Here is a 23585-nt window from a genome sequence, read left to right on the forward strand (position 1 = left end):
CAGCATTTTTATAGAGGTTTGCAATCTTCCAAAGATACTCTACATTTGAGGTTTAACAAATTGTGGTTAGCATCATTCTTGTTGAAATAAATAAAGAAAGAAATGTGTTAGTTTTATATGAATCACTCTGTAGAAGAGGATAGTTTTATATGAATCACTTTATAGAAAAGGATTACTCATGAGATCTTTAGGACATCCAAAACTTGATACATAAAGACAAGATACAGATAAATGGATGCAATTAGATGGAAACTTAAAGGATGATGGCGCTGGAGGAGGAAGAGTAATAAGAATATGAGAAGGAAACGAAGTAAATGCAGTAAATTAGGTGCTGTATGAGGTTGAGTGAAAAGAGAATGTAAAGTTGAGCAATAAAATCGAAATATGATTGATATTGTAAATTGTATGTTGTCTATAATTAATCCTGTATAAATTCACCTAAAATAAGATTGCCACTTCCTTGAATTACGCATGCTTTTCGAAAATGAGTGCAATTTCTTCCTCTCCTCTAATCTGGATAAACTGAAGTTTGCTATACTACATTAGAGTCTTCAAGCCCTATAGTCATAATCTGCTCATCAGAATGTGATAAGTAAAATAATATAACTGAAATTTCGATACTAACAATACAAAAATAAAATGGGTAGAACCTAAGAATTTTGAACTATAGCTGTACCATGTACACAGTAATATATCACTGCAGAACAATTTTAGCACACATGCCACCCCTACGATGTTGTAGTATCTATGATTTGCTGACATGGAAAGCAGAGAGGACATACTTATCGGAGACAGGTCATGTAATTTTTTGCTGGAAATAATGTTTAGTATTTCGGCCCTTATACTTTACATAGTAAGAAATGTCGTATAAACTAATCACTTATGATGGGGCTTATTCAGATTACATTATACATTTATTTAAATGCCGATTCCTCGTTAATAATAATTAATACAGTAGGCCTATATTGTCTCGTTCATTAATCTGGTTCTGTGAATGTGACAACACATGATTTCAATTTATGATTCTCCAGCTGATTCTTAACCTTATTTTGGGCTTCGCCTATAATGATATAGCACTGACCTGTTCCTTTGTCAGTTACAGTTACTGATTGTAGGGACAGTATTCCTAAGAGTGTTCATTAATCTCTATTCTTTTCATTCTTTCACCCGATTTATCTTCAGGTGTAGCAAAATCCAAACATCCCATAGCTTGCACAGTCTTGCCTTCTTTTGTTATTTTTGTAACCAAAACTCTCTGACATGCTAGCAATCATGAAAGCCTTATCAGTAACATTATAAATAGTTCGTGTTTTTTCTTCATGTCTTTCAAATGTTGCGTAACATTATAAACAAAGTGGCAAAAGTATTGCGAGCTAGTTGGTAAAATACAAGAGGAATACTGTTAAATCTGATGGACTTATGGACGACCTGTAGCAGCCAGTCCCACACTGAGCATCACCGAAGTCTCTAAAGTCCTGACAGCAGTGCAATATGTAAGTACACTGTCTTACTGTCTACATTGTATAGCTATAGACTCTAGCAAACTGTATTCATATGCACTCGTACAAATCTGTGTAGTAGTAGGTACTAGTGTTTTATTCAACGACACTTTCAACTGCAGAAGCTATTCAGCATGGGCAAGAAATGACCAACAAATTTTCTTTTAAGCTCTTTTTCAGGACAGAGTTCTTTTACATATCATAACTCCAGAACACGAGACTCACAGCTTTACTTCCCTCCGAGATGAAGCCACACTGAAAACGTTATTTCCATTTCAAATTCATCCTCTCGACCAGGTTTAAACCCACAAATCGCGGATCAAGCAGTTAGAAAGATAACCACAAGACTACCGAGGACGACTTATAAATCTGGGCTTTAATGATTATAATACAAAGAATTAGCATGGGAAGAAATACTGTAAATCAAGTAACTGAATTACTCACCGTTATACAGTTGTCGTATGCATCTCTCACCACTTCATATTCCACTTCTTTCCAGCCTTTAAGAGACTTATCAATGATCAGCTGCCTAGAATGTGCCAATGCCTGCTGCGCCAAACATCGCAGCTCTTCTTTATTATTTGCAAAACCAGAACCAAGTCCTCCCAAAGAAAATGCTGCTCTTGCCATTACAGGGTATTCTAGTTTCTCTGCAGCTGCCAATGCCTGGAATTATTACAATGTAAAAATTACTGCATTTCTAAACACTACACACAACTGGAGTTTCAAACCATTTAGCTAAACTGTATTTTCAATACTATTAAATCACATCTAAGTTTCGGCCCTCTTGATTTATTCTAATTTTTCACTGTTTCTCCTCGACCCTCTATCAGTTACAAATTTAAAAATACATCATAAAGCCTTTTTCTTTTAGTTGGTTATATAACAACGCTGTATTAACTACTAGGTAATTTAGTGTTGATGGGATTGGTGATAGCGAGATTATATTTGGCGAGATGAGACCGAGCAGTCGCCATAGATTGCCTGACATTCACCTTACGATTGAGGAAAACCTCGGAAAAAACCCAACTTGTTAATCAGCCCAAGCGGGAATCGAACTCACGTCCGAGTGCAACTCTGGATCAGCAGGCGAGCACCTTAGCCAAATGAACTACGCCGGTGGCCAAAGTCATTTACTATGTGTACTTCTTCATAATGTTTTCTCCTCCCCCCAATTGCGGGTACTTGACATTTTGCTTCATTCATATGTCCCCCTCTATGAGGAATAAGCCGTACTATAGAAACATTGCCACAGAACACTGTCCTTCGTGCACCACGGGAGATGGTCTACAGCACACTGATGTGAAGATTGTGATGGGCAATGTTGGAATACCAATAGGGGAACCGGGAGTATCCAGAGAAAACCTACCACCTAACGTCATCTTTGTCCACCACAACTTCCACATGGACCCACTGGGATTCGAACCCGAGTTACCAGCATGCAAAGCAGATGCTTTACCCATTCAGCTTACAGTGCATCAAAAAGTAATGCATATGAATACCAAGTTAGCAGTTGCAAGTGCTGGAAGAAGTGGAGGCACTGGAAAACCAATGTCCAGTAGAAATAGTCTATGTTTTGTTTCCCTGACGAGTTTCGTTTCGTTTCTTGCAATATAGTGTGTGCCAAATTTATAACTTTACTGACAAGCAGCACTTTCACGGTATGCGGGCTGTGCTATCAGTTTCCATCATGTGACCCCCAAGGAAAATGCTATAGAATCTCTTGGACATTTATTCATCATTACCACTGATTATATTAAAGAATAAAAGTAAAACACATAACTTTACTTGAAATCGTTCTATACGAAGTGTCAATACTGTTCAGAATTTCGTGTGTCAAAATATGTAGTCTCCTACTATGATTTTTGCTTTAGATACTTCAAATCTTTCTAAATTTTCTATCTAACAAGATTATTCCTCGGACAACTAAAGACTTAGGCAAATAGAAAATTCTCTGTATATCTTCTTTGCTTTGTCGTGTAGACTTAGTGAGTAAATTAGAAAAATTCGCTGTAGTACAATAACCAAAGAACATTCATTTCAGTCACAGGTTAACCACAAAAGAAATTCTAGCTCGTATTGCCTACCAGATCCAACAGAAAAGTTAACTACTTTGCATAGGAATTAGGTTCAGTCCAATTGAAGGGTAGACGGGAATAGTGATCAAAGTCCATTTTAGAAAGTTTCGAGAAAAAGGAATTTTAAAGTTTAAGCACTTAATACTTTGTTATGTGTGTATTTAATAGAAATTGACGTAGTGGAATGTCAAGAACGATTATTTCTTATTACTAGCCAGACCACATGATAGTACTTCCTTTCCTCTATAAGATAGCATTATTAATTCAATTTCGATTTTTGATGGACCTTCATCGTTTTTCCCGTGTACCCTTCAATTGTCTTGTGTTTGTTTTTGTTTTCTTGTTGTGGTCTCAGGCAAATCATAATACAGCTGTAGCTAGTGAAGTGCCACTTAGTGGTAAGGTTATGAATGAAATTTAGATTAAAGAATAGATTCGGAATAAAGTTAGTGGAGGATCCAGCATGTAAAAAATCAAATTTCTGGCCAATTCCAAGCAGAAATGGAAGCGATAAGTCCACAAATGGTTAAGGTTTACCTATATTTCTTCCAGATTTATTCACTATAGGTCTACTCAATGCTGCACTCACATAATGTTCATTGTGTGTACTCTCTTTGCAGTCTCCTGACGGTGTACTCTATAAGCTCCATTAGATGCAGTGAATTAAATTGAAAAAATTACGTAATTTACAAGAAAATCGAAAAAATATTAAAGCCTATCTATGTTTATTAAATTTTACTTCCCCCCCCCCCCACAATTCCATATTTAAACCATAAAATGTGGATATGGTTTCAATAATAGAAAAACTTGTTATCAATAACCATAATTTTGAAAGACAATGCACAGTATATGAAGGCTAAGAGATATGAAGTGTATAATGATGTCATTTTAACAAAACTGTTTTAAGAAAATCAGTTACAAAAATATTAGAGGATGGGTGGATCTTTTTCCCCATTGTAGTGATGCTACAGTTACTTACTTTACTGTGAAGATTGAAATATAACTAAAGTTGCGTTACTATATTAGAATATAATCTTACAGTATTACTATAAATATGCCAATACAAAGAACAAGATAAAAACTCGCTTTTAAGATGCATACAACACTGCATATCTTCAGCTGATACTGCTCCACAAAGTTTGTGGCATGAGTGAAACTTTAAGAAAAATAGGTACAGTACTCATTCAATATTGTTGCTTAGTCAACGGTCCAAAGACAGGTCTGAACCTCACAAGTGATACCTAGGCTATAAGGCACCACTTATGAGGCAACTAGATCAGGAGATAATGGAGTAGGGTGGCCAGTTTCTTTCCTCCTTCATTCAGTATAAGAGTATGTATTTTGATGCAAAATAAAAAGCAACTGCATATAAGCAAAAAAACAGTAATATTTTTGTAATAGAAAGAACTGACATAATGTATACTGTAAAAAAAAAAAAAAAATAATAATAATAATAATAATAATAATAATAATAATAATAACAACAACAACAACAACAACAATAACAATAACAATAACAATAATAATAATAATAATAATAATAATAATAATAATAATAATAATAATAATAATAATAATAATCTCGAAAAGCTTTTAATTGATAGAATACAACATAAAATTTATTCACACTCCTTGATGAATCCTAATCAATATGGCTTTACTCCACAAAAAGGAACAGTAGATGCTGCTATGGATGTTAAAAAGTTTATTTTACAAAGTATAAGAGAAAAGAACTGTGTAACTATGGTCAGTCTAGATGTAAGAGGTGCATTTGATGCAGCCTGGTGGCCAAGTATTCTAAAAAATCTGAAAGAACTGAAATGTCCTAAAAATCTATATAAGCTGACACAAAGTTATTTCAGTGACAGATATGCCACATTGCAGACAAATACTCAAAGTTGTAAAGATCTTGCTGTGGGCCAGGTTTTTGGAACATTATGTACAATTCCTTGTTTAACATAAATTTATCAAAACACTCCCACATCGTCGCATTTGCAGATGATCTTGTAGTCTTGACTAAAGGAGCTACAAACATAGAATCTGAAAATTATGCTAATTCAGATATTTACAAAATTCAAAATTGGGCTTATCAAAACAAAGTTGAATTCAACGATAGCAAGTCGATAGTCTTCGTAATATCAAAAAAGAGGAAATATCACGCTGAGAAGACTAAAATATATCTAAATCACAAGACACTTGAACAAGTTACAGAATTGAAGTATTTAGGAATTTATTTCGACGCAAAATTCAACTTTGGGAAACACATTGATAAAATAACAGAGAAAACAAGTCAAGTCGTAAATATGCTGAGTAGAACAGCGAAACTACAATGGGGTTTAGGACATCGTGCTTTGAAAATTATCTATAAAGGAGCAATAATACCGATGTTGACATATGGGTGCTCAGTTTGGAGTGAAGCCCTGCAAAAACAGAAGAATCTACGAGGGAGATCCAGGAAATAACGACCGTTTTGTTGTAATAATTAAAAAAATATATTTATTTGAAAAAACAAAGTCTGTTACGTAACTGAAGCCTCCTTTACTCCTCTACATAATCACCACCTACATTTAAACATTTGTCGTATCTGTTCACTAGCTTTAGAATTCCCGTGTTATACTCCTCTGCCGCCAGTTCACTGTCTTCTTCAACTCTTCATCACTTCCAAAACGCGTATCACCCAGAAAGATGTTAAAAAAAAAAAAATGTTATGTTTTATTTAACGACGCTCACAACTGCAGAGGTTATATCAGCGTCGCCGGACGTGCCGGAATTTTGTCCCGCAGGAGTTCTTTTACATACCAGTAAATCTACTGACATGAGCCTGTCGCATTTAAGCACACTTAAATGCCATCGACCTGGCCTGGGATCGAACCCGCAACCTTGGGCATAGAAGGCCAGCATCACCCAGAAAGTCTTTCAGCTTAGTGAAAAGGTGAAAATCGCTAGGAGCAAGGTCTGGACTATAGGGCGGATGATCAAAGATTTCCCAACCGAATTGATCCAGCAATTCTCGAGTTGAAGCAGCAGTGTGCGTGAGGGCACAGATTTTGTGGTAGCCAAGATGTTGCGACACAATTTCACCAAGCAAAGAACGAGAAATGTCAGGAAAGGCAATATGCAATTCGTCGAGTGATGTGCGCCTGTCTTGCAAGATTCTGTCGTTCGCTTTAGTCTTCAGGTCTTCTGTGATGAGTGATGGGCGTCTGGGTCGAGTTTCATCGTGGACATTTGTTCGCCCATTGTTGAACATTTCGCACCATTTTCTCAAATTTCTTTCATTCATTACAGTATCACCATACACTTCTTTCAATTACCGGTAAATTTCTGCAGGTTTCAAATGTCGGGCATTCAAAAATCGAATCACACTCCTCACCTCACAGTCGGCGGGATTATCAATCACGTCGTTCATTTTGAAGTAACACAAAATGCACAATGGCGACTTGTTGCAACCAGTACTCACAACATTATGAGAACACATGTTAAGGAAGCCAGTTGACCTTCAAACAAGGAAGGGGAGTCAGCTGCGCAGCGGGTATGCGCGAACGGTCGTTATTTCCTGGATCCCCCTCGTAAATAAACTACAAAGAGTACAGAGAATAATGAATATCAAAATAGCCAAAGCTCATAGAACACTGTCCTTTGAAGCATCTTGTGTCGTTGCCGGAGTTAGACCTATAGGTCTAAGCATAGCAGAATCTGTGAAAATCTATCAAGCAACGCACGAAAGCAATGAAGACCCTGAAGATTACGACAGACCACTTCAAGTAAGATACTGGCCACATCCAGCTGACAGGATAACAATAGGTGAAGTGAAGAATTCTTTCACATATGCTGTGGAAATATACACAGATGGAAGCAAAATTCAAGAGAAAGTGGGAGCAGCAGCCGCATTTTACAAACAGGGCACATTAATTCACACCATAAAGAACAGACTTCACAGTGACTGTTCAAATAATCAGGCGGAACAGATGGCCATCTTAAAAGCTATAGAAGAACTTAATAGATTAAATATCATACCAGAGGAAAGAACAGTGGCAGTTTTCACAGATAGCCAAATCACTATAGCTCTACTCAGGAACAGCCGCAACCATAGCTATATAATAGAACTAATCAGAAACCAAGTTAAGAGACTCTAGGATCTCCATTGGCAAATTCATTTTGGATGGATTAAAGCCCATGTGGGAATTCCTGGGAACGAGATGGCAGACAAGCTAGCCAAGAAAGCAGCAGCAGAAGAATATAGAGAATTAATATACACTAAAAAATCCAAAACTGCTATTATTGGAAAGATCAAAGAAGAAGGATTAGCAAAATGGCAGGAAGAATGGACTAGTGCGACCAAAGGGGCTGTCTGCAGGACCTTCTTCCCATTGGTTCGACAGAGATTAAGACAGAATAGGATAATAATGACGCCTTCAATTGCAGCTATGGTAACTGGACACGGCATACTAAAATCCTATCTCCAAAGATTTAGGATAATAAATGATGCCACATGCTCCTGTCTTCAAGAGGCCCAAACTGTGGATCATCTAATATACAGGTGTAGAAAACTTCAGCAGCAGAGGGACATCTTCAGACATCAAATAGTAATGAATCATGGAAAGTGGCCAGTTGCTCAAGATCAACTCATTTTGAAACACTACAAACAATTCAAAACATTCATACAATCAATAGACTTTAACACATTATAAACATGAACACAAATAAGTACAACACTTTGTAAACATGAATCCAAATAAGCATACAATTATAAGATTTTAAATTGTGGATCTGTGATGTACAATTCAAATATGACTCCGTGTATTGCAATAGTGTATTGTTAAATGACTGTGAACATGTATGTAACGTAAAAATAGCATATAAATATATTAAAACACTTGTACAACGTTGTCTTGTAATGTATTTAAGCATAAGCTAGCTTATCATCCATTGTATAGAGTAGAAAATTTTATTTAAATTTGTGGATTTGTAATGTATAATATTTAAATTGTGAATTTGTAAGGTGCAATTTGAATTGTGGATTTGTAATTTATATTTTAAATTGTGAATTTGTAAGGTACAATTTAAATTGTGGATTTGTAATGCATATTTTAAAATTTTGGATTTGTAATGTATAATATTTTAAATTATGAATTTGTAGGGTACAATTTAATTGTGGATTTGTAATGTATAATATTTTAAATTGTGAAATTGTAAGGTACAATTTAAATTGTGGATTTGTAATATATATTTTAAATTTGTGGATTTGTAATGTATAAATTAAATTGTGGATTTGTAATGCATATTTTAAATTTGTGGATTTGTAAAGTATAATATTTTAAATTGTGAATTTGTAAGGTGTAATTTAAATTTGACTCTATCTATTACAATAGTGTATTGCTAGATAACTATGAACTATTCTACATATATCAAATTCGATTAATAATATAAACATAGTATGTAATATTGCAACACTTGTACAAAATTTTTCTGATAATGCATTTAGGCATAAGCTTTGTAACTGGCGAGTATATAGTACATAGATAATTTAATTGTGGATGTGTAATGTGTATTTGTAATGTATTAATTAATTGTGGATTTGTAATGTACTTAAGCATAAGATTTATAATTGCTAGTTGATCATATATTGTGTAGAGTAGATAATTTTTATTTATTTTAATTTTTGGATTGTAATATCTATTTTAACCGACTCTGTATATTGCAATAATGTACTGCTATATGAATATCAACTATGAACTATGAAATATGTAACATAAACATAGCATGTAGTATTGCAAATATTGTATGCAATGGAACATGCTGTTTTAGCACAATAAAGGAAAAAAAAAATAAATAATAATAATAATAATAATAATAATAATAATAATAATAATAACAGTAATAATAATAATAATAATAATAATAATAATAATTATAATAATAGAAAACTCAATGTACCCAGGATCCAGTTTGTATGGCTATTCTTAGAATCAACCATATAAGATCAAAAGCATTTAATGAACAAATATTAAAATTTCACTCTCGACAAATCATTACTAGACAACTAACTGTATGGTTCAAGGTAAAACTTGTTATATAAGAGGATACAACACCACAATATAGAGGTTTCCCGAAAATATTATAGTAGTTTTGATTTGGATATGTTCCCACCCCCTTCAAAAACAGGTAGCAGGATGGAACATGAAAACATGTTATCTCACAGTTTGTACACCTACTCAGCAACAAGGCAAACTGACCTCTGGCACAGAGTACACAGCAGCACTTGGAGCCACTCTTTCTCCAATCTCATTCACTCTATCCGCAAAGATCTTCCTGTCTTCTGTCTCGATGATGGACTGAATTGGCGTACCTAGTATCTTCACATTGTACTTTTCAAACACACCAGCACGTTGCAACTGAACTCCACAGTTTAATGCTGTCTGTCCTCCAAATGTGAGAAGAACACCATCTGGCCTCTCTGATATAATTACCTGAAAATGACAAACTTATACAGCAAAAACAGTTGAAATTATGTCTTTCAGTGATTATCCGTCTGTCTGATAAACTTTTTATCTGCATGTGTTTGTGTGTAGTGTACGTAGATATAGACAAAACACAAACATACATATAAAGCACTTCAAAACAGAGCACTCAAACCCTGCAACATACTATATTTACAGGAATGTAATATGCACCTTTCTGACAAAATGTCGTCTTGAAAACTGAGTGCGTATTATATTCACATGCAAGCACTCAACTCGAACAAATTTAAATTAATATTCGCTTGATATACTGTATCAGTGCAGGTGGATGTATCTGGAACTAACCCAGTCTGAATGACAGTATTTGGTTGCCAAACAAACACTGCTGATGCCTTCCTCAGAAAAGTGCACTCACATATTAAATTACTAATAATGTTCGATTTATCAATTTATGCTGCAAGATATTGTGAAAAACCGCTGAAGGAAAAAGCCATTGCGGGTCATGTTTTCTCGTCTTTTGTACACTCTTCATTCGTAATTTCAAGTCCATTTTTATCAACATACATTATAATATGAATATTATTTTTAACTACGGTAATGACTTAATGACATTTTGTTTTCTTTTATTGTGAGATTTCATGTACCAGTACACAACTTTTAACAAACAATTAAAAGAATTTACAAACATTAAAATTTCTGATGAAGAGTGGTATGAAGTTAGTCATTATCAATCAATGCTCTCACACCAACTCAGACTTGTTGACCGAAAGTTCCAGTTCTAATACTGCAAGTGAGGATGAATGTGATGTAAAGCTACATGTAAGGGTGCCTTTGTAACCTATCTTGATAATATAATATTAATCTTGAGTGGTTTTAGCACAGGATCGTATTATATACTGCTCAAAAGATAATAGTAGTCACTTTATTAACCTACATATATTTTTTCCATTGGTACAAATCACACTGAACGTTGGAGTGAAAATAAATATTCTTCTATTTTAATGAAACTTACAATTACGTTAATATTCTTCTAAGAGAACTCATTTTAATGTTTTCTTTTTTTCTTTTAAGAAAATGCCTTAAATGCTGCCACATGTCACAGATTAATGAATCCATATTAAAACGTTAGTGAAAACAAGTTAATATCGAATATTGTCTCCCCAGCATAGATGACAGCATTACAACACCTGTTCATGCTCCTGACAAGAAGCCACAGTTCTTCTCGTTGTAGAAGTCTCCATTCTTCCATTAGGGCTTCCCCAAGGGCTCAGAGTATCTGCGGAGATACATTTCACAGCCAAATGTGTTGCTCCAGTTTAGCCCAGAACTGTTCTTTGCATTTAAGTCTGGACTCCTGGATGGCCACTTCATTATTTGCAGATTGTGCTCCTGCATGAATTCCTGCACATCGTTGGCAACATGTGCCCTGGCATTGCCATGCATAAAAACTGCAAGTTGCCTCAGTTGAGGAATAACATGAGGCTCTATAATCTCATTAATGTAATGTCTCCCAGTTAAGGTTCCATTTCTAACAATCATGAGCTCCGTTTTTGTATCCAAACATATACCTGCCCAGATCATAATGGATCCACCTCCGTATGAAACAACAGGTTGTACTACTTCAGGATGGAATCGCTCTCCTTGTCTCCAGACACGTCGACGACCATCTGACCCACACAAGCAAAACCGAGACTCATCAGAGAATAGCACAGGTCGCCAATGTCGTAACTGCCAGTGAACATGTTCTGTGGTGGACTGTAGTCTCATTTCACGGTGTATCCTTTTGAACAAGGGAACTTTAATGTGTCATCAGGATCTTAAACCACCCTCTTTGAGCCTGTTTCCGATGGTCTGATCGTTAATTCTCATACCTGTAGCCTGCTGTAGGTCTACCTGTAGCTTTCGTGCTGTTACTTGGCAGTTCCATAATGCTTGTAGATGCCCAAAATGGTCCTGTGCAGGAGTTGTGTTCCTCTGTAGGCCAGTTCCACGACGTCTAGATACTGTTCCATTCTCTTGAAAGCATTTCCCAATTTTTATATTGTGCCCTGTACAAACCCTAGCATTCTTGCAACATACCTCTGTGAATGGTGCCCTTGCAGAAGTGTAACTGCATGTGTAGCTTCGTTTAATGATCTGTGTTCAACTGAACTAGTTTTGTACGACGTTATTAAAGGCTTAAAGAATAAATTTGGGACATATGAAATTGACACAACTGCTTCACAACATGGACACACTGTATTGCGTTTGCCCCCATATCATTGTGATTTTAATCCTATAGAGATAATATGGGATCAGATAAAAAAATGACGTAGCAATACACAATACCCAATTCAAAATTAGTAACACTACAGTATTGTTTACAGCCATGGTGGAAAAGGTAACAGCAAAACATTGGAAAAATGCTTGTGAATACATTAAGAATATTGAGGATTTTTGTTGGGAGAAAGACGGTATCGTAGATGAGGTGATTTATTATAAATTTAGAAGAATCAGACACAGATGAGAGTGAGTGTGAAAATCTTTTTTTTCTACCAACACATCAACTCCAAGTTCTGCCACTGTACGGATGGATGGAGTGGCTCCGCATCCACCTTCACCGTAGCCGTAGAGAGGGTGAGTACTATATCTCTTTCTCTTCAGACAGGGAAAAAATACAGCAAACAGAGTATAATGATATGAGTACGTAATAAAATAAGAAAATTAAAAAAAAATCCAGTAAAAGAAGTAAAACTTGAATTACAGGTACCAGTAGCATTTTTTTAGTCATACTGATAAGTTAATAACCGTAAGATTTAAGGTTCACAGTTGCAACACCACTAAGGATGCTCGATTTCCTTGGAAGAATCAAAATTAACAAAGTATTCAATTGACACCACCTAAAGACTCTGGAAAAGGAAAACTACACTTTCCTAAGTAAAATGTGGTACATGACAGACCTGACATGGCACTGGCCTACATACTGACATTCTTACCTGCTCCACATAATCTGGAACCAATGGCAAGAAGTATACTTTGTCTGCAAGACCTTTAGAGGTCTGAACAGTTGCTATGTTGGGGTTGATCAGCACTGTTTGAATATTCTCCTCCTTTAGGGCTTTGATAGCTTGTGAACCCGAGTAGTCAAACTCTCCAGCCTGGCCAATGGACAGCCCTCCTGAACCTAGTATCAGCACTTTTCTGCAAGTATACATTATTTGTATTATACCTGTAGGTCAATAAGCTAATTCAAATTAGTAATTATTTTTAAAGATGCACACTAAGTAATGTCTAAATAAATTAGGATCTATATAAAAACATGAAAAAGAGTAATGGTCAATAGACTGATTGCTAACACACCCGAATATTCTTGATTCTGCTAGTCACACAGACTGAATTATTTTTTTCTTTAAGGTGGTACACTTAAGGTGAAAACTAATATTACCAGTGAAGGTATAGGTGAGAATGACTAGCATACGATGTGGAGAAATGGACGGTAAATTTTCTTGGAGTTTTCTCATTTGAAAATAATATTTTATATTCACTAAATCTATAACACACATTCTTTTTCCAAAGTAAACCAAAATAAGAATTGTTGTTCTTAAAATCTATTGCTCTCAGTCAGGTGAGAATTCGTGGACAATGGCTCCTTTAACAAGCATGGCAATCACTAGATCTCCAAAAATAACAAATAAGTCTAGAGTAGAAAACAAAAAGGGCTTAATCTGTCTACATTAAGGTCTACTGCTCTTCAAATTGATCTCTGTTGGAGATATGATCCTAGTTACGGGTATTTTTCAATCAAAAGACACAAGTTGGTATGGAATGTTTTTCTTCAAATTTCTCTCTCCAGGACATTCTCTAATGCCACAATTAATTAATATCGTAACTCTGAAATGAACATTGCCATACTGAACAGTGCACGGTAACAAGTGATTCTCAACTAGCAATAATATAGTTATATCAACTGTTTGTATTTACATCTCTCGCACACAGACATCCAATGCCAACGATAGTTGCTTTTCTTATAAAAGTAATCTTTTATGAAGATATACTGTGCTGGAGAATATCTGTCATCACACCAGCTATCTATCTACTAAGTAACGCAAACTGTTGGCCGAAGATATTGTGCTTCGTTGGGAGATAAAAAAATAGTTATGGTAACTTTGGAATACGTGGAAAAATCCAGGAAAAAAATAATGCAGTAAGAAAAGATCAAGAATAAAAATTAAAAATTTATTTGCATTATTCTTTCTTTACCTTCTCAATAAAGTGCTTCAATCTTGTTGTTCTTTCTATTATCGGAGTTTAGTATGTCACAGAGAAGAAGATGCTGTTTGTTCAAAATTTAATTTTTGTAAATAACAATATCTCCATCAGACAAAATGTCATTCCTTGGAGTAGAAGTGGCAAAGTGTACCTTTTTTCTTTCTTTTAAACACACGTTATATGCTGATCTAACAGTACCTGACAACCTGCTTTCTTTGTATGAGAAACTGTAAGTATTACCTGGGATGAAGACGTTGAGATGGATTAGTGGGATAGAGAGTATGGTATGTCAGTTGTTCTGACAGCAAGTTGTGAACAGAGTTCTCTCTACCACCCCGATTTCTTTTCACCACTTCCATGAATACATCAAAGAGGCACTCTAGATCCTGAGGTCCAGCAGTATGCTCTGGGTGAAACTGCACACTGCAAGCATCAGAAATAAAAATAATTATTGAAGAATTTAAGTAGTGACATCTTGATAGCTGACAGATGGTATGCTTTTTTGCGAAAATATCAGGGCTGCGGTGTTAGTACATTTCTACAAATATTAATTCCAATTTATGACTCAGATTCCACATCTCTGTTTTATCATACTTGTCTTTTTTAAAACTCAGATTTATTAAGAAAGAGGATATATTTTTTTTTTTTTTTTTTGCTGTTGTTGCTAATAAAGAAAAACTGTAATCACTTACGTTTATGTAATTTTGGCTTCTGTATTACATGAATAGAACTATTGCTTCTGAAGGCCTGTCCAGACCGAAAGCGTTGTGCCATGCAGAGCGGAATGGCAAGGCGCAGTGTTGCACAGCTGGTTTTCACAACAAACCCTGCAAAACTGCATGAGAGTGCACTACTTCGTGCATGAACAACTTGATCCACATTATGTCGGTACAACAAAGCAAAAGGTTCGTTCTTGCGCATTCTATTTGGACAGTATTCTAGTCAGTGCGCAGGAATTATTGTGTGAATTAAGTGTCTTTATAATCGGCGACAGATACCTACAGAAGAATAAAGAAGTTGTATATAGCATTTATGGACATAGAAAAGGCGTTTGACAGAGTAGATTGGAATAAACAGATGAGGATTCTAAAGAAAATTGGCGTGAATTGGAGAGAGAGAGAGAGAGAGAGAGAGAGAGAGAGAGAGAGAGAAGGCTGTTCAGCAATCTTTACATGAAACGAGTCAAAGTCAGGATAGGAGAAGAAATTTCAGAAGGACGTAAAATAGGGAGAGGAATACGACAAGGATGCCCCTTATCACCTACCCTGTTCAACTGTTTTCAGAACATGGGAGGAGTGATAGTAGGATGAAGAAGAATAAAGTGCATAAGATTTGCTGATGATATGGCATTGTTAGCAGAAGAGGAGATTATACTAAGGGATATGCTACTGAAGCTAAATAACAGCTATGAGCAGTATGGAATGAAGATAAATTCAAATAAGACGAAGACCACGGCCATAGGAAGAAAAATACGGAAGATAAACTTGCGAATTTTAAATGAGACAGTAGAGCAAGTGAACAGCTTCAAATACTATAAGCAGTAACATGAGCTGCAGCCAGGAAGTCAAAAGGAGGATAACAATGGTAAAGGAAGCTTTTAATAGAAAAAGGAGCATCTTCTGCGGACCTCTGGAGAAAGAACTAAGGAAGAGACTAGTGAAGTGCTTTGCTTGGAGTGTGGCATTGTATGGGACAGAAACATAGACATTACGACGAAGTGAATAGAAACAATTAGAAGCATTTGAAATGTGGATATGGAGAAGGATGGAGCGAGTAAAGTGGACAGACAGATTAAGAAATGAAGCTGTGTTGGAAAGAGTGGGTGAAGAAATAATGATGCTGAAACTGATCAGGAAAAGGAAAAGGAATTGGCTGGGTCACTGGTTGAGAAGCAACTGCCTTCTGAAAGATGCACTGGAAGGAATGATGAATGGGAGAAAAGTTCGGGGCAGAAGAAGATATCAGATAATAGACGACATTAAGATATATGGATCATAAGCAGACACTAAGAGGAAGGCAGAAAACAGGAAAGACTGGAGAATGCTGGGTGTGCAGTGAAAGACCTGGGCAGAACACTATGAAAGAATAAATTTAAGTAAAAACGAATGTTGAATGGAACCATTAAAATAAAATGAGAAACAAATTGTGATATCCTAAGCATAATAATTACTATATAAAAACATTAAAAAAAGTAATCCTTGGCTGCAAATTGGTGGTGATATCGGATGTGATGAAGCTGTTGTTAAATCCAAAATACGTCCTTATTATTCTTATTTAGAAAAGACAACTCAAAAATGAAAAATTCGATAGGCATAGGGAAAGATAATTACAATAAATAAACAATTGCAATTTTAACTCTCACACTTCATATTCACCTGACGTGCGTCAATTGGAACATCAGCGACCAACCACGCAATGCAGAGTAGATGGTCTGGACAGGCTTTAAGAATATAATAAATGAGGATGTGTTACATAATCTCAATATTTGCATATTATGATAAAGTGTTTATAACTGGCGAGATGTTTCTATAACTTACACTATTAAATTTATAAGCGCCACTTTGCAGCCATTATTCCCACTTCACATGATTCAACTCATCACAATCTCTATAAATATGCCAGCAGCAATTCACAAATGACGAAGTTCTAAAACAGTATTTTCTCAATATTTTATATCAAAGTCAGAGTTGGACTGGATACATGTTGCAGATTCAAGACTCCACCCACAATTGTTTTCAACTAAGGATAGACGCCCGCAGATTTCCCCCAGGAGGGGTCAAGTAACATTTTGACATAGGAATATATCTATGACCTCGGATCAGTAAAGAGGCTGGAATAAACGCAAATGGTAAGGGAAAATCGCCATAATTTTTAAAATAAGAGACATACAACGATGATACTATAGAATTATTATAGAGCAAGGAGTCCATAGCAGTAATGCGCACCCCCCCCCCCTCTAACCCAAGTGCTGCCTGAAGATGATGTCATTTTTCGGCCATGTGGCAGGATTCCACTCAGTTTATCTCGGTACCTATCCAGTTAAAGTAACACAGTTTGGTGTCACTGTAAAGTACTCGAAGAGATCTACCGAACAAAATGCGAATTTGCTTTATCCAACGCGAAATTAATTTTATATATAGTAATTCGTTTCAGAAACAAATCTACATTTTGAAGACGTCGAAAATGTCATGCAATACCGTTTATGAACATAACAAGAAATGGCGAAAATGTAAACAGGAGACAAGAGCAGGTTATAAGAAATCAAACACGCTCAAAACCTCCAGTACTGAGCAAGTTGAACATTTTCAACAGTGTAAGGAAGAAGAAGCTGGGCTCGCAAGGCAGTCTTCGGACTCAACTATCGAATCTGTGTGAGTCGGCCAGAATTGCTTCCAATAAACGTAAAGCAATAGATAATATCTCCCTGATCTTGGAGAACCCAATCAAATATATCAGTCATCATCGAGCCAACTCCTACACTTGCTGCATGAGTAAGTGCAAAACTGTTTCACTGTAACTTGAGTTTGGTCTGGTAATGAAATAAATTCACTTTTGTTCACAACAAATATTCTTATTTACAATCCAACACATGATGTAGTCCAACACAAAACACTGTGGCTCAATCAGTCTTGAATCTATTTTTATATGGTAGTTAAATCATATGGCCATTAACTGGAAAACCTATGGATATATTTTCTGTGTTACATGTCAAGAAACGAGGCAAAATCTGAAATACATGTATTCCAAATTTACTGAACAATAATAATTTTAACAATTTTTATAAAGAGAGGTTATAAATTGAAAGTTTGTACAGTACAATATGTTTTTCCCCATTTTTTAAGAATTTCGTATTTGCTAGTTACAACCTTTCCTGGGCGCCTATTCAATTGGAAATATGGTACCGTTACCAGTAATATCAATTTAGAAATTGGCCGAACTTATTGTTCACTTAGGTAACAAAGAATTGTAATTATTGATGATGATGATGATGATGATGATGATGATGATGATGATAATGATGATGAAAATATAATAATAATAATAATAATAATAATAATAATAATAATAATAATAATAATAATAATAATAATAAAGCTGTCTTTAAATTAAGGTTGCCCAATAGGATATAGCAGACTGTAATTAATAAACATAAAAAATATTACATATATATTTTTATACACATTTAATATGCTTTAACATAAAGGCAAAGCTTAATTAAAATATTAACATTTAAATAAAGAATTACCATTTTACAGCTTATAAAACATGTGAGCACTATCCATATAAATTATTCCTTAATATACTGTATCAACAGAAATTTAACAATTCAACACTTAAATCAAAGTTCATATAAATAATTCACTTCGTTACAAAATGCAGTCCTCTTTCATAATATAGCTAACCCTTTGATTGATGAAATCTTTACCTTGAAAGAACTTTAACTTTTATATGAGACTATTAGTCATTATAATTCACTAAACTAATTTATCAATTAAAAAATAAAAACTGCAGTCTACTTTTCTTCAACACAAATCTATCTGTAACTTATTGAGAGAATTCATGGCAAGCTATTTTATCGCTGATAAGGTCTCTCTCAACATTTATCATGCAAAAAGCACCCAGCCACTTTTTGGTCACCATAGATCTCAACTAAGCTTTTTTTACTCTTCTTAGGGTACTGAAAGAACATGGTCTTCGCAAAAAAAAAAAAAAGTGGGGGGAATCTAGTGGATCCCCCTTTTAACAACCTCTTCAGGCTTCCATTAACTCAAGACTTTGAACTCCATGACAAATTGAGCCTGAGAAATACGGCAACTAAATAGTGTGCTATAAAATTTACTATTAACTACATTTACAATATTTATCACTAGCAATAAAACAAATGAGAACCTGAAATATGGATGTGTGGAATGCACTATTCCTTCATTAGTTTTATCGTTGGTATTAGTAAACAAGGGTTGCCAGCCTGGTGGCAAGTTCGCAACATCCACAGCAAAACCATGATTCTGTGATGTCATAAAACAGCGGCCAGTCCCATGATGCGTACATGGTTGGTTATGGCCACGATTTCCATACCTGCAATAGAATTCGAACAGTAAAATTAAAAATAAACCCACACTGTCAAGATAATTTCGCACACACGTTGCAATGTAACAAAACAAGCCCACAGAAATACGGTTTATTTTCAAAACTTCTGGAACACGTTTTTCATATTATTGTACTCTTTTTCATCTGTCAATAGCGATATTTATGCTATAAATGTAAAAATTTAGAGAAATTTTGGAGAAGAGGTTTTTTAATAGTGGTCTATATTATTATATTATACTACAATGTAGGTCTAGTAATAAGTATTTCAGCTTGAAAGCTTTGGAAGCTTATAAAGAATTCATATGCATTAGAGTTATAGTAATCTAAACATTTTATTTATATACTTTCTTTTTTTTTGTTCACAATGTATTTTTAAATAAATTTAATGGATTTTTGTACTTAATCAGACAAGCTGTCGCTTTCAAATGAATATGTGCAGATTCGCACATTAAATAAACATAGGCTATTAACAAATTAAAATACCTACACTATTCATTCAACTAATATCCAAGTGATCAGACAAGAAAATATAAAAATAAATACACCAAATCCACTGTTTTACAGCTTATCAAGGACCAAGGCTTACCAGCCGATTCCTGGTCTCACATCTACATGCTTCAGCAGAGGTGAATAATCATCCAATCAAATATGGGGGAAAGTGTGATTAGCACAATGATCCTTCACTCTCTAGTCGTTAAAGCTGGCTTCCAAAACTAAATTTCATTATTCACTTTAGCTCCCATAATTCATCACAATGCTGAGTGGGCATTAGTCCCATACACTGGTCGAAATTTCGTGAGAAAATTTCTTTTCTCATGAAGACTTGAACCGGTGCTCATTCCGTGTTTAAGACATGATTCTTTAGAGTAATAACATGTAAATGTGGTTTTTGTGCTCAGAACTCACTGAGATATCGGTACAGAGGATTCAATACATTTGTGATTTGACACAAATTCACAAAAAAAAAAATAAAAAAATAATAAAAACCTTTTCCAAGTACACAGAGTTCCTATTCAGATTGGTACCAGATAGTAATGTTCTGTCAGCTTAATGATAGCAGTGCGGAATGCCTGTCCCAAGGAAGCTAAGTGATAAGGGGTGGAGAGGGCCAGTCTGCATAAGAATGCACGGAGCTGTCCACAAGCCAGCATACGACCGCTAGCCGACGGACAACAGATTTTGTTAAGTAGAGGTTGGAGTGAGATTGGTCTGCATAGCAACTCTCTGTATAGCTTAATGATATTTTTAACCTCTTACAACAATGTATGCAGTTATCTGAACTTAAGCATTTCTATTTACATTGATAATGGTTCATCAAGAATGCTAACAATGTCACCACAAATGACATTACAGGCTTCTTTAGTAGCATATTATATATTTGCATCTCTGTCATCAGTTCAGAACCTGAACTTCACGTTTGTAAGTACTACTATAATTTAAAACTGGTACACTGAAGAAATCTTGAGTAGCCACTCTTGCTCACCCACTTCTCTAGTCAAGTCTATCAACAACCGCAAGTTATTGTGAATATTTGCATTTTCTTCAGACATAATAATGATAAATAACTTAAAATTAATTGGTTCTTAGACGACAACCATGAGGTTCAATATAAAGTTTTCACAGAACAAGAAATAACAAGAGTATAAAGTTGATGCCTGATAAGCAGCACTAGCAATAATTGAAGATGACATTTTAACATACACTTACGGACAAAAATATATGCTAGAGTCCTGTATTACGATTCTTTTACCTAGAACCAATAGATCAAAGTTTCTATACACTGTTTGCTTCCTGAATGTTCCAAAATGCGTTAGGGAGTTGTTCAAACATACTAAATCCATTCATAAGAGGAGCAAAGGAAGCGCACAAAATCTAATTTTTATTCGCAAGGGGAGAAGAAGTTGTTACAAAAGAACAATGTTATTATCAGTCCAAGTGAAATGGATGTCATGCAAATGAGTGCAACATTATTTATTAGTTTTGTAAAAAGTACTCATTGCAAACACAGTCCTGTTTAATAATTTCAAGGGAAAAATTGTTCTGGGGGCGAGTATCGATCCCTGGACCCTTCGCTTAGTGCATTCAAAGTTGGGTTTCTGGCGTCTTGTCAGCCCATTTGAGTTGTGTGGATATAAAGGGAAGAATTGTGACGGTGTCATGTATAGTTCCTGAGGTATCTCAGTTAGTAGAGCATTCGTGAGCTAAGCAAAGGGTCCCAGGATCGATACCCGGCCCCGGAACAATTTTTCCCTTGAAATTATTCAAGCCTGCTTCACAGGGAGCTTCTATCTGAAAGCCAGATTTGCACACAGTCCTGCTTAGTTACCCACTATTTTGGAAGTTTCACATTCATTTTATTATTGTATACGATGAAAAGATAGTGACGTGCAACATACAGCATCTCCTATCCTATTGCTGTTTCTGTTTATCTGTGGTCTTCTCTGTTCTCACTAACGAGGCTATAGTGATCAAGCAATGGTAGAATCATTTTTCTTGGATTGTAGAGGAAAGCAAGTCCAGAGACTATAGGGTGCATCTTCACTACTGTACTCCCTTTTCGTCAGCAAACTACTGAGTACAAATACCTTGCTTTCAAGATGAAAAATGAAAAAAAAAAAAAAAAAACTGTTGGATGTACAAAATTGAAATTAAGAAGAAGAAATATAGATATTTAAAATTATTAAAAGTAGAACGAGTAACCTTTATATCATTTAATACAGATTCAATTGACAGCATGCTTTCTGTATGTACAGAGAACGTCTATCCCAACTCTTGAATTACAAACCAAGAAGTGGAAGATATTTGAGAAACTCGAAAAGCATTGAAAAGAGACTGTAAAAATACTTGGTATTTGGTAAGTTGATGATAACGACGATTATATTTGAGACTACTGAGTTATTTCAAAATGTCTTTTGTTCAACGAATTTTCTTTCCTCCCTCCGTTTGATCATTGCTGATAAGCAGGTTCGTAGAGATCAAATCTTTAGGTACACTGGCGTTCAAAGATACCTGACCCCCTACTAATTGAGTGATCGATAATTTGTTAATGTAAATGTGGCTTCTTTAGTTATTACTTCTATGAACAGATGGCGAAGATAAGTCAGTGTCACCAATAGTGCATAAATACACTCGCATTATAGAATTCAAAATTTTATCCCCTCTAATGACTGTAAAAATACTAGGTTTAGTGGAAACTGCTGATACTGTCAATTATGAGAATAATTTTTTATTTAATCTACATCGTCATTTTCCCCAACACTTTTTTACCTGTCCCAACAATAGTGTCAATAATATTTAGAATTAGCGGAACTATTTCAAAGTTTGTCAATTTGTATTAACTTTTATTTCTGACTTATCTCGTGGTTAGAAATTTCGCTTACAAGATCAGAAAATTGTAGGTCAGATAACTTTGAATGCCAGTGTACCATAAGCTAATATTCCAACTTACTTACTTACTGGCTTTTAAGGAACCCGGAGATTCATTGCCGCCCTCACATAAGCCCACCATTGGTCCCTATCCTGAGCAAGATTAATCCAGTCTCTATCATCATATCCCACCTCCCTCAAATCCATTTTAATATTATCTTCCCATCTACGTCTCGGCCTCCCCAAAGATCTTTTCCCCTCTGGCCTCCCAACTAACACTCTATATGCATTTCTGGATTCGCCCATACGTGCTACATGTCCTGCCCATCTCAAACGTCTGGATTTAATGTATGTATTTATTTACACTGCAAGTGGGCAAGCACCCGGTGGCAGTGGTAATGTTCCTAATTATGTCAGGTGAAGGATATAATGTGTGCAGTTCTGGGTTGTGTAACTTTCTCCATTCTCCTGTAACTTCATCCCTTTCAGCCCCAAATATTTTCCTAAGAACCTCATTCTCAAAAACCCTCAATCTCTGTTCCTCTCTCAAAGTGAGAGTCCAAAGTTTCACAGCCATACAGAACAACCGGTAATATAACTATTTTATAAATTTACTGTTGCTCCAAGATATTTGAATTTTTCCACCTCTTCGAAGGATAAATCTCCAACTTTTATAGTTCCATTTCGTACAATATTCTGATCACGAGACATAATCATATACTTAGTCTTTTCGGGATTTACTTCCAACCCTATCTCTTTACTTGCTTCAACAAGAATTTCCGCGTTTTCCCTAATCGTGTGAGGATTTTCTCCTAACATATTCACGTCATCCGCATAGACAAGAA

General features: G+C 35.3%; 1 protein-coding gene across 2 annotated transcripts in view; it reads right to left on the bottom strand.

Moving 5' to 3' along the window:
- The window catches only part of r (carbamoyl-phosphate synthetase 2, aspartate transcarbamylase, and dihydroorotase rudimentary), a 441968-nt gene that overhangs the window by 335250 nt on the left and 83133 nt on the right, over nucleotides 1-23585 (bottom strand). For both annotated transcript variants that reach the window (XM_069820902.1, XM_069820901.1), the window contains exons 6-10: nucleotides 19177-19362; nucleotides 14527-14709; nucleotides 13014-13218; nucleotides 9814-10047; nucleotides 1944-2165 (exon numbers count right to left, since the gene is read on the bottom strand). In XM_069820902.1, the coding sequence (XP_069677003.1) occupies nucleotides 1944-2165; nucleotides 9814-10047; nucleotides 13014-13218; nucleotides 14527-14709; nucleotides 19177-19362 (1030 nt within the window). The remainder of the gene's footprint in view (nucleotides 1-1943; nucleotides 2166-9813; nucleotides 10048-13013; nucleotides 13219-14526; nucleotides 14710-19176; nucleotides 19363-23585) is intronic.

The sequence above is a fragment of the Periplaneta americana genome, chromosome 3 (assembly GCF_040183065.1).
Source record: "Periplaneta americana isolate PAMFEO1 chromosome 3, P.americana_PAMFEO1_priV1, whole genome shotgun sequence".
NCBI lineage: Eukaryota > Metazoa > Arthropoda > Insecta > Blattodea > Blattidae > Periplaneta > Periplaneta americana.